Source organism: Saccostrea cucullata, unplaced genomic scaffold (assembly GCF_032062105.1).
Source record: "Saccostrea cucullata isolate Sc308-1 unplaced genomic scaffold, CSIRO_AGI_Scuc_v1 ctg3603, whole genome shotgun sequence".
Taxonomy (NCBI): Eukaryota; Metazoa; Mollusca; class Bivalvia; order Ostreida; family Ostreidae; genus Saccostrea; species Saccostrea cuccullata.
In genome coordinates, this window is record NW_026932485.1 from 1 (window position 1) to 13029 (window position 13029).

The window sequence follows — 13029 nt, forward strand, 5'->3', positions numbered from 1 at the left end:
TGACCCATTACGTGACCTCCTAATCTTGAATGAGGCTGTACTGATGTAGCAAAATACTATTTGTTACCAATTCTTAGTGAAGGAAAGGAAATTATAGATTTTTTCAGAGGTAAAGCAAGCTTCAAAAGGTAAAACTTTAAAATAAGATGATTTTTCTTGGCATTGAGGGTTCTCTTTAAACCTTTCTAAATTTCATAATGCTGTATATACACTGTACCTCTGTGAACCTGGAATGCGAGGACTTGTTTCAAACTTAAACTGTTTTTTTTTACATCCATTGCACTGCACAGCAAATGCACTTGCTAGGCCAAGGCTTCTGTTCTCTGTCAGTACATTTATTGGTGCCTCACCATTTGATCCAAAGGCAATAGCATCACTACACAGACATGCTTGTAATGCAATTTCATTCACATGATTTTGCAAGCTTGTTAGGTTGACAAGACGGTATCCATCAGGACAAACATTTTTTTACTTTCTTTATTTGAAATCTTATGATGTGGTTGTTACTTATTACTTTTGAAATACCGGGTATATGAACACTTTTGACGAGTTGCACCTGAAAGATTTTGGCAAGTAGCAACTGAAAGTTTTGTCCATAACTTAAATGAATTCTGATTTTAAGATTTCGTCCAGTTGTCTTATAAGGTTTAATCAAAACATACTTTGGTCTTCCAAGGTGTTTTCCTTCCTATACTTCTGGTGAATACCTTTTCCTTTACCAAAGTACGCGCGATGTTTTCTTCTTACTCCCCATGCTTACAGCATGCAAACATTTACGTTTCCTTCCTATATTCCATACAAATTTGTTCAATAATTGACATAAATAAAATTTAATATTCAATATCTTTAATTTGTGTACACATTGCATACCTTTATATGCATTTTAAAATACGAAAACATAGAAAAATAGATGAGTATTATTACACAAAACACTCATGTGTTGACTAGGAGCGGTCAACATTATAAACCATGATCCTAGAAAATATACACTTTTGATTTCCGACGAACACAGTTTAAATACTTCAATTTGCTAAATGTAAGATAAAAAAACAAGCCACTACCTTGTACTGACATTCTTCCACTGGAAATCTGCAAAGTTTACATCAGATGAGAGATCAGCCTCTTTTCCTGTGTAACGGGAGAGGAGAAAATGCAGCGGACCAGACCGGGATTCGAACCCTGCCCCCCTGAAACTCTGGTCAGGTGCTCTACCAACTGAGCTATCTGGTCACCGGCGATCGAACCCGGCTGACCGCCACATTCCTCCCTCCCTAAAGGTCTTTGGCCCTCCAAAGACCCCAACCCAGGCTCATCCCTGGCAGGTCTTTCACCTGTCAATTCCAGGGCATGGCACGGCACCGAATGTAACGGGAGAGGAGAAAATGCAGCGGACCAGACCGGGATTCGAACCCGGGCCCCCTGAAACTCCGGTCAGGTGCTCTACCAACTAAGCTATCTGGCACCCGGCTGACCGCCACACCTGTAACCAGAAGTGCTTTCATCTGAACCTTGTCGTACCTTTGTGGAAAGCAAAATTACATTATAAATTTGTGTTTTTCTAATACTGTGAACAATATTTTATAAGTTTTAATTAATCTAAATGAAATTTAAATCAATGCGTGTGGTAGGAATCTGCGGATGAATTTATTCTACTTTCACTTTTGAAAACATGCTAGAATGTTAATTGGACTTGAGGTGAGTTTTCAGAGGGAATCTAAAAAGAATTTCGTCGTGAAAACATGATCAGTTTAATTTGCCTTTTCTTTAAGCAATAGAGAGTCAGGATTTAGCTCACTTGACACGTCATTCTTCCTCTGATTACCTAAATACGCTGATAACCCCGTTTCAAATTCTTCTCAAAATGGTGTGACTTTTAAATAAGGGTTGATGTTTATTTTTACAGTCTACCTCGCTGTCAGACATTTTACACGAAAAACTCACCCTACTTAACCTAAAAAAAGGGCCAATTTATCTTATGGCATATATGAGAGCCTTCTACGAAATAAATGCAGGTTTCAGTATTTTTTTCAAAATTAATGCCTTATTTTGTGCATATATCAATGTATTTTCTTTATTTCTCTAAATTTCACGTATAAGTAAGTATACAGTGTAATGTTGGCCTCTCAGTGGATGGCCAATTTTTTCTGGCTGATAAAGAACAACCACATGGTTCCAATACACGGACTCATTTTTATTACATTACTTCCGGTCAACATAAAGCTAATAGTAAAACCAAACATGTACACATAATGATATTTCCGGATTACCAACATCGATAGATACTACATACAGTTTGAAAAAGCTTTAAATAATCTTATTGATTTAAAAGTTTCAGAGTTCTTAGTAGAATGGTTTGTGAAAAAACTGTTCAAATGTATTCTATATCATTTTGCATGTTTTGCACTTTGACGAAACCTTAAACCAAAGGTTTGTTTTATTTTTTTTTCTTTTTGAATATTGACCTGTTGAAGGAATTCCAATTGTTTCTTGGGCTGATCTAATAAAAATATTACATATATCTTTTTCTACCTTATTATCGCAAATCTCGCCTGAAAGTATTAATTACACTGCGGCCGAAATAGCTTTGCCTTGAGTGTTGACACTATAGGATTTGACAATTGAACAATTTGAATCACGGGTTTCATTCTATAAAACAAGCATTTTAATTGGTTGATTAGGACCCGCCCAATCTCGTTCAGTATCCTTTGCCTATTTAAGTTGGAAAGCGTCCAACGACCTTGTGATTGTCGAAAACGGATGGTGACTTTTTGAACAAAAAACACAAACAAACAAACCATAAAATCACTTTTTTAGCACGTAATATATTCCTTTCACAGACTGTACATGTTTATAGCGTTCGATGACACACCTATTTTCATTTTATTGTACATGTAATTCTGACGATTTTCTATTCACGGCATTTTTCATTTTCGGTGTTGCACCGCGTACTTACGTAGAAAGCATACCCAGCTAATACCGGAGCACCTGATGAAAATATATATACTCATATGTTGTAAACCAATGGATTTATTTAAAAGTTTACTGTTTTGTTGTAACGACTGTCAAAAATACCATGTTGCAAATGTGTGTGTGCTACTGTTATGTTAATGGTCGTCATGGCAATATCAAAACATGCGATCAGAAAAAAGTCGAAATCCTTGTGTGTTTTTTTTTCATGCAGTGCACTTTTTACAGTAATGGCGAATATATTATTTATATGTTCACTATAAAATGATTAATATCACTAATACATGTACATTTTTCAAATTTAAGTACGTTTACTTTCATTGATGTACTGAAGAAAATACGTTAAAACGGCCCTGTTATTCAATCGCAAAAAAATGCCCCGGGTGTACCGTGTATCATTTTTAAGTCGCCTTCTGCTAGTCCTAAATCGGATTTTACTTGAAGAAATCAAGATCATTATACAGGTTACCCACACTCACAATAATTTAATAAGGTATTACATACCTGGTAGGTCCAATATATACTTCGCTTAGTAAGTAGAGGCCTGCCACTTGCTTACAGCTGTTTCCATGAGAAAGTGGGTGGGCCTATAGAAAAGCACCAATCACATTCTTTGCTGGATTTCGCAACTGTATTTCAGTCAGATTCATCAGTGTTGTCACTCAACGCATCAGTATATCAGTCCAAGTGTATACTTTGAAGCAAGATTTGCGATAATATCAGTGCTTGAAATATCATTATTATTCATTTCGATAAGGTTACACTCAATTGACTTCAGAGCTGAAATATCAATGTTATTACAGAACTCGGCTTCCCTATCGGGGCACCATAACTTTACACCTGGTTGGTTTTCACGCATGACGTTTTTTTTTTAGAGATTGAACAGGTGGACATAGAAAAAGACAATGGATTATGTACATCGGGAAAAAAGATCACAGAACTTGTGTTCTTCAAAATGTTGTAAAAGTTAAAAATTGTTTAAACCAGTCTGGCAATAAAATAATCCACAGTTCTACTGCTTTTACAAGTAACAAACCTTTTGTTTTTGTCGGTACCGAATCTACTATTTACAATATACAAATCGTTATTTTTACAGAAATCTTTTAATTTATAGCCAAAATTGTTGGCAATTGTATCTTCAACAGAGCTATCTAGCAAAGGAATATCATATTTTTCAAAAATAAAAGCCCTTGATAACATAGAGGCTTCAAATGCACCTGAATGGTTAACATGTGTCAAAAAATATTTGCATTAAAGTAAGCTTTTAAATTCCGTACTCTAGCATTAAAATCTCCTATTAAACATACATGTTTTTGTCTGTTGAAACACCGATGAGTTCTTGCTCAATTTCTTTATAACAATCTGTACAAGAATATTTAATAGATTCAGGTAGTATATACACAACTCCGCAGATCAAATCTTCACATGTTTGAAAAAGTGATTTATTTATAACTTAAATAAGAGCACATATTTGCAATCAGTATTTACAATCTTTATATACTTAAGGTAGGATTCTTCTCATATTTCTTGTATTTAAAAATTAAGGAAATTTTCACAGAATCAAGAAGACAATATCAGTAAGTGATAGTATCAGTGAGATTAACTTTGACCGTATATTAGAGGCAAGGTCAGGTCAAGGTCATTATCTTTTTCCTTGACATTATGAATAAAAAAATACTGCTGCCAATCATGTGATGCCTTCTTCTATTTTAGAAGTTTAAAGATTGTTCTTTTTGCATAAAAAGATATTACTATATCGGGTCTATAGCATGATGTTACCAAATTTATATAGATAATTTAACTAAACTGGACATTGGCTAATCTGAATTTTCTCTGTTTTTTCTTAATTTTTTAGGATATATAAGTAATTTTCATATGCTTCCTATATTTAACTTTTTCTTATTTTCACATCTAACAAAGTAGTCTTATAAATGTACAAAATGATACAAAAACAAAAAGTTTTGATCGTTTACTAAGAGAGAAAAAAATATTTTTTATGGACATTTGAAAATTGCTTCAAGTCTTTGATTGTGTAAAAATTATAACTAAATTCATTGTTCTATTATAATTTTAAGAGGCAGAAGATATTTTCATACGCCACCATTCCGCCAAAAATATAGTACCTGTTAGTTTTCAAGCGCAGTTTACCATTTAAAGTTGTACAATTGTGATGAGGAAAGAATAATATGGTCTTTTAAATCCCTTATACCTAAATATATAAGACATATAAGCAAATATACTTTGAATGTTTCATCTAGTCAGAAACCAGAGAAGAATCCTACCTTAATGATTTCATCACGAACTGCTAATATCAATCCACCCAATCTTACTTTTGAAAGCTTATTTCTGTTTTTTCATAAATGTTGTATAGTCTGGAATATCAATTTCATCAGAATTATCTGTCTTTGTTTCAGAGAAAGTTTATATATCGTATTGGGTAATAAATTCTTTAATTTCGGTATAATTGAGACGGTTTTTGATTCCACAGACATTTAAAGATAGAAAATTCAAAGTGTTTTCCGTTAGATCAGATGTCAGTAAAGAGTCTTCACAATTTGTGGAAGTACGTCTGCTCTCCTGCGCCCCCTAGGCGTCAGTGCGGTCTGGATGGCTTCTGGGATGGTCGTTCGCCCCTAGGTGTTTGCTGATTTGATTCCACCTATTTCCATGTGATTTCTGCCCGGAGGATCTGTAGGATGTTGTTTCTTCCGTCAGCTCTGTTATCAGTAGAGATTGGGGTGTTTACTCTTTCCCGTTTATATATAGCACATCCCGGACTAACTTGGTTGTACATTTGTCTAATCTCGTTTGTCTCATAACGGGGTAGATTTTTTTTCCCTCCTCTCCTCGATTTCTACTGGGAACTGTTCATTTACCCAAATGTTACATCCATGGAGTCTATGTGGCGCTTTGCTTCTAAAGTATTCCTTGTCCTTGAAATATGTGAATTTTGCAACAATATTTCTGGGGAATTCGCTGAACTTTCCCATCCTGTGGACCGTTCAAATGAAAGTTCGTAGCCAATCTTAAATTTCTTTAAATTGTAAAGAAAAAGTTGCAGAACCTCCTCTGTGTTCTCTCCTTTAAGTTCTGGAATGCCTGAAAACACTAAATTGTCTCTACAGGATATGGCTTTTAGGTCGATTGTAACACAATGAGTGTATAAATTATAAGTTTAATTGATATATTAATTTGTACAGTACATTTATCTATAGTTCAATATTGTGTTATGAATTATAATTGATACTATCAGTGCGTAGAGCGACGGACAATCATATCTTAATTACGAACTTGTTTACAAACTCTGGGAGATAGAATGCAATAACAGAGCGTCTTCATTTGACGGACAATTAGTTTTTACGATGTGTTGTTCTCGAACATTGACACTTCCAATCAGACTTTGTGCAAAGCTGCAGCCATCTAATTAACTGAAGAATGTGCAAGATAAGCAATGTTAATGTAAACAGGGGACATTGCCGTATCCTATAAGGAGATGGGAGAAAGAGCTTCAGTGAGGGGCTGACAATATTAATATTAATGAAGTGACACTCTAACTAACTAATTGGATTATTATGCTTCCTGTCAGTTTGTCTCTATATATAACCCATACCCTACTATTCTCGAATAAAATTCTTCCATAGTTCAGTGCACGGCTTTATTTACTGAATAAAATTCTTCCATGGGGATCACTGTTTGGTATATTTTTATTAAATATATAAACTTAATTTATACAATTGACACAAGAAGGAGAAAATAGACAAATATTATTTGAAAACAGACAGGGTCATTAAAACGCTTTTTTATATGACGCTTGATTGAAGGATGTAAAAGAAAATTATCAATGAGAATCGACGTCTGCAAACAAATAAGGGAACAAAACAGAAAATAAAGATTAATATTAATGAAATGACACTCTAACTAACTAATTGCTATTACCAAATATGTGAACGCTATGATGCAGTTTCTTGTACAAAAGATGTGCGCACTGAGTATCAATAGCTTTTAACATCTTAGCTCCGAGACGAACTATGAGAGCTTTTACGAACTTAGCTCTGAGACCTATGTGATGCAATGACTATGTGAGCTTTCACCATCTTGGCTCCGAGATCTTTGTAGTTGAACTTACCATGTACCACTGTTTGTTACCTTTGCTGTGACTTTATAGTAAAACTATGAACTTACAAAAGTCTTCTTAATCCAAACACATTGGCTAATTGTGTTATACGATGATAGAGTATCTAATTTCTGCATTTTCTTTATTCAATAATTGCAGATCTCTCTCAGTTTGTCTTTGTGCTGCTATTCGTTCAGAACGTGCTCTCTTGTGTAATTAAGGTCTCTCGTCTTCAGCGGAAGACCTTCTTGTTATTCGTTGATTTCTTTTTCACTATTCTACTTATTTTTTTTCTTACCGATTTTGTGCACGCGATTTTTCAAAAACAGCTCATTAGATTTTTATTAAACTTTCAGGTATGATAGAACATTAAAAAATCTTGATACCCCTATTTTTATTTTCATGACGTCACTTCCGTTTCGAAGATTTTGGCAGTTTTGTGATTTTTTAGGGTCAGTTTGTCCGCTGCTCTTTAATAAAACCGCTCATTACAGAAAGATGAAACTTATAGGGGAGATAGAGCAACATATGTAGAGTTGCATTGTGTTGTTAACTTTCACCGGAAACGCTGCACGTTAACGCTCGGTATGGTCTGAAAGTCATATTGAGAGTTTCAAAATTTCTAAAACTTTCTCTATGATATCTTTTTACTTGTAAATATTTTGTTAAAAGATGAAGAATAAAATTTGTGCAAAATTAAAAGATCTTCAAATGATATCTCGAAAAAAGGACTGGCCCCTAAAATAAGGGATCTAGTGGGGTCAGAATTTTTTTCCTAATATATTTAAAAGTATTGAAAATTTGTTATACATCAAAGAAGCAAAGTTGTTCAAAATGTCAAGCTTAATCTATTGGGCTTGTCAAAAAACGTCCAGTGACGTCATTTACGGCCAAACCGGAAGTACTCGGAAAAAGTATTTTTGCCGTTCTTGACAAGGTTTTGAGTAACAACTGTCCTTGGGAGCATAAAAATTAATTTTCCGTCTGTCGTCGTCACTTCCGGTCTAACCGGAAGTAGTAAAAAATTGGCTTATTTTTGCATTAATTAACATAGATTTAGAAGACTTAAACCATTTTTGGGTGTTATTACTCATTTTTGTAAGAAATGAAAGTTACTTCTGTCAAACAGGACGGAAGACCTACTCGTTGCTTTGCAACGAGCTTTGCTCTAGTTTTTATTACTTTCAGCCTGTTTCTTAGCCGCTTCCGCATTATCCTTCACAGAGTCAAACACTAACCTCAAAGAACTAACATTTGACTCAAGATTTTTAAATTTGTTACGTGTGGTCTTTATTTCTGAATCCAGATCACTTACTTTTGTGTAACGAGTAACGAGTGAATTTAGTGCAATGATACTTCACCGTCACTATTACTGGGGTTGGAAGTGTTCCCATAGATAAGTGAATTTGACTCGGCCATTCTCTGGACCGTATCTGAGAGAGACATGACTACACAGACATAACCCAAAACCTAACTTGAGTGCAGTTCAGCTCCAGAGTTGTCCTTATAGAGAAACAATAAAACGGTCACAAAGTAATCAAAATAGTAAAATACATGTAATGCACATATTGTTATTTAAAAGTCAGTCAATACATATACGGGTAGATGTTACCTGGCAATTTCTGACCCGGACAGGAGAATATATCGTTGTTAAATACAAAAATTTTCAGAGCCCTTACACTGACCACTTCACGACTCCATTGATGACCCGTGACCTCATTCAAGAAAGGTATATGTGAATATTATGCTACGGTATCAGGAAGTCACTTCACGCCTGATTGCACACTGCTGGTCAGGTTCGGAGATAGTTAGAATCAATGGACAGCGAAATTTATGCATTAATTATTTTTTTTATTGATGTTCAAGCAGGCGTGATTTACATTTTATATACACGTTATTTGCACTTTCTGTTTTTGTTTTCCTGAAATCACGTAATATCACATTATCTCACATTAAAGAACTAAAAGAACTAAAAGAATACATTTTATTTGAATAAATAAATAATAAATTAAAAAATATAATAATAAATACATATTCATGTACATATGTCAGTCGTGCATCGTAGTAAAAATATGTTCTAGCCATAGATATAGGTACATAAAAAAATCACTTATATAATAGATAAAAAACTTGATTACTATTATTAATTGTAATTTTAAATCTTACGTACCTTTTAAAACAAATTAAATGCATGCCGTTTTTTCCATTTTATTATATTGATATCAAAATAGTTTTTGGAAGATGTAGATTAATATATTCTTTTTTTTTAAATATTGGAAATATGTTTTACCAGAATCATATTTTTATGTATCTGGTTTTACATACATTTGTATTGCTGAAAAAATTCCTGACTAATTGTTTTGCTGCTGCATGTTGACTCAAATAGTTAATCTTGTACCAATTTAAGAAATTACTTTTAGAGATCCTTATATTTGGGATATCTAGAGTAAAATACTGAAAGAATAAGAGGTGGAAAATTACAACTTTCTTTTTTATACTTAAAATAAATAGGGCCAGTGAATTTTTTTTTTTTTGGGGGGGGGGGGGGTTGGTGGATATGGTGATTTTATTAGTTAATTACTACCATTAACTCATGGACAGGTACTTGATTTGATTCTAAATGCACAGCTCCTGATTTGTGTCACCCTCCCCCCAGCGAAGGAATTGATATCAGTCCATTTACGGGCTGATCTATAAAATAGAACATAATTGTCCTTTTCCCAGGGACATTAAGGACAGTTTGAAACATAAACTATCGTAAATGCCCTGACATATCCAACTAACTCAAAGCTAGAGCAAGCATTTCTTTTCCATTAAGTTCTATAATTAACAAAACAATTACACCGTACGTGTTTGCATTTTCATTGTTCCTTTTTTTTTTTTTTTTTTTGGTTTACAGCCATTCAACATTGTCTATTAAAAGTTTTATGGCGTCATTAGGACACAAAAGAGAAAAGCCTCTTGGAGGTTCCTTAAAATGATTGATTGATTGTATGTTGTTTAACGTCCCTCTCGAGAATTTTTCACTCCTATAGAGACGCCACCACCGCGGTGGAGTGCTGCAAATTTTTTCCTATACTCAGCACGTAGGGCCATTGAGCAGTGAGGGAACTTTTTCGTGCCAGCACCTACTGCGACACGGAACCTCGGTTTATACGGTCTCATCCGAAGGACCGGTCTTCACGTCCCATAGTGGGATTCGAACCCGCGACGTAAGGATTGATTCCTTACTTTGCGACTCTCGAGCAGATGCTCTAACCACTGCGCCACGCGGATGACTCCTTAAAATGATGAATAATTGGAGAAAAGAATGCTAATTTGAAATACGTGCATACAACACGTGCCAGACATGTTTTTCCCGTTAAATCAAAATTCGCTATTCAGATTTGCTCAATCTAATGTAAATCACTATTTTTCGTAGGGGTCTAATTTTCGTTGTTTTCGAGGTATGAAGAGACCCACGAATTTATGTCTACCACGAAATGTAAAATTTTACATACATAACTACTCTAGAATTCTTCATCCACGACATTTAAACCCCATGAATCCATATTATGTCTTCAAATCACGAAAATTTGACCCAATGAAAATATATGATTTTACAGTATTTTAAAATTTTTATTCTGCTTTTTAAGTCTCTTCACTTGTCCATACTTTTCTAAAGCATTATTAAGAAAACAGGTTGATAGGATTAGATAATAGTTTCTTACTAAGGAATTCCTAATACAGTTTTAAATGACCTCACAAGGAGCCTTACAAATGATGTCACATAAGCATTAGATGACATCACAGTGTAAGCACTGGTTAGGAATGTTTTGCTCTGAAACTGAAAATCTTCAACAGAATAATTTGTGAAATCGTTAATACCTCAATATGACACAAGGTGACCAAAGGAATATTTTATTCGACATAATAATCAAACTGTTATCTTGATATCTTCAGATGCTGAGCTAGTGTCCTATACAGACCCTCCATATTGGTGTTCTACTACATACTATGAATTGAATAATCGCGTCGGCGATACATTTCATGCCTCTCAGCCCTCGCTTACTGTGGATGGATTTACTTGTCCTTCCAATCCTGAACGCTTCTGTCTAGGACTACTGTCCAACATCAACAGAACTCAGCTAGTAGAGATGACGCGCAACCACATAGGTAAGTATCAACAGAAAACAGTAGATAGAAATGACACGCTGCCACATAGGTTAGTATCAGTAGAACTTAGCAGAAAGAGAGTATCAGTAGAACTTAGCAGTCGCCACATAGGTTAGTATCAGTAGAACTTAGATAGAGGTGACACGCCGCCAAATAGGTTAGTACTTAGCTCCCCATGTAATTCTGTATGAGTATGATAAGTATATATAGGTCTACACGCCGCCTATATATAAATAGGTTAGTATCAACTTAACTCAGAAGATAAATATGACACCCCGCCATATAGGTTTATATAAGGTTTGCTTATGCACTACATTGGTTGTGTATTTGTAGGCAAAGATGTGCATTTGTTCTACATTTGGTGTCTATTTATAGGTAAGGGTATGCGTCTGTCCTATCTTGGGTGTATATTTACAGGTAAAGGTGTACGTTTGTACTATATTGGAGGCGAGGTTTTTGCGGAATGCCGCAGTGAGAGTGAGGTGTTTGTACACAGCCCCATCTGTAATCAGATTCATGGTTGGCCCCCAGCAACAGTCTATAAAATACCTAAAGGTGAGTCCAACATACATTAATGGATGCTTACATGGTACAGGGGTTAGAGCGTTTTCTCTAGTTTTAGTAAGGAGTTATCCCTACATAGCTGGTTTGAATCCCACAGTTGGACGCCTGGACAGACCCTTCAGATGAGACGTTAAAACACAATATCATGTGTCTCAGAAGAATTTTGGGGTTCAGGACACCATATCTGTTCATTAAAACAAATGGTTGTAAATCCACACTTTTGTTCTATCAATTCAAATGGAGTCTGAAAAGTAAAAAAAAAAAATGAGAAAGAAATATACCCAGTTCGAACATTTGATGTGTAATAATTCTGTGGAATCTTTATTTAAAAAAAAAAACAGAAAATTGAATGACATCCTATGCCTCAACTTAATTGTCCTTTTACTGAACTCTGAATTTATTTTTGAAGCTGCATGAGCTACATGTGGTTCTGGTCTTATAATTTAATTATAATTTTGTGATTTATTAGAGAATACTGTCCATGGTATTTCTTTGACCTCAGCAATAACTTTAGTCTAGTTTTGGACATTAATTTTGTAAATGCTTTCTATTGAAGGTAGTAGGCTGAAGATTTTTAATAACCTGGAGTTTGCTACACTGCTTACACAGTCCGTCAATCAGGGCTTTGAGTCTGTTTACCAGCTGACTAGGATGTGTACCATTCATATGAGTTTTGTCAAGGGCTGGGGAGCTGAGTATAGGTAAGTACACATGATGAACTCTTTATTTCATTTTCAGTAAATTTTTATTAAAACAAAGTCATTAGGACCTATGAAATTGCTTTGCTATATCTGTACAAGGAATTCCTTAAATTTACATAAGTAGGGATCCATTATAACTTCACTATATCCCTGAATTCACAATATTTGTGTTCATACTAAACAAGCTTTACTGGAAGTATCATCCTATCTTTTCTATGGAAACAAACTAGGTTGGGTCATAGGAACAATTTTCAAAGGAGAATCATATTGACAGAAAGTAAGATTCATTTGAGATATTAATTTTGTGCGAGGAAAAGTCAGGACCAAACAACTCAACTTCCCCTGATTGTGTTAAATTTTGAAAGCGCCAAGTTATATAGAGTCATTCCTTAATTCTCTGCTTACAGGAGACAGACTGTGACCAGTATGCCCTGCTGGATTGAAATTCGCCTGAACGTTCCGCTACGGTGGCTGGACCGAGTTCTGGTCCATATGGGGTCGCCAGTGTCACGCTGCTCCATTAGGTAG

The 13029-nt window shown here is 34.9% G+C and overlaps 1 protein-coding gene across 1 annotated transcript; it reads left to right on the forward strand.

Moving 5' to 3' along the window:
• Positions 1-11023: 11023 nt before the first annotated feature.
• LOC134235240 (mothers against decapentaplegic homolog 3-like) lies at positions 11024-13029 on the forward strand (the record flags this gene model as incomplete). Its single annotated transcript, XM_062717373.1, has 4 exons — positions 11024-11236; positions 11654-11791; positions 12357-12501; positions 12909-13029. Coding segments are annotated over 4 exons (617 nt in total), but the record flags the coding sequence as incomplete, so codon positions are not given.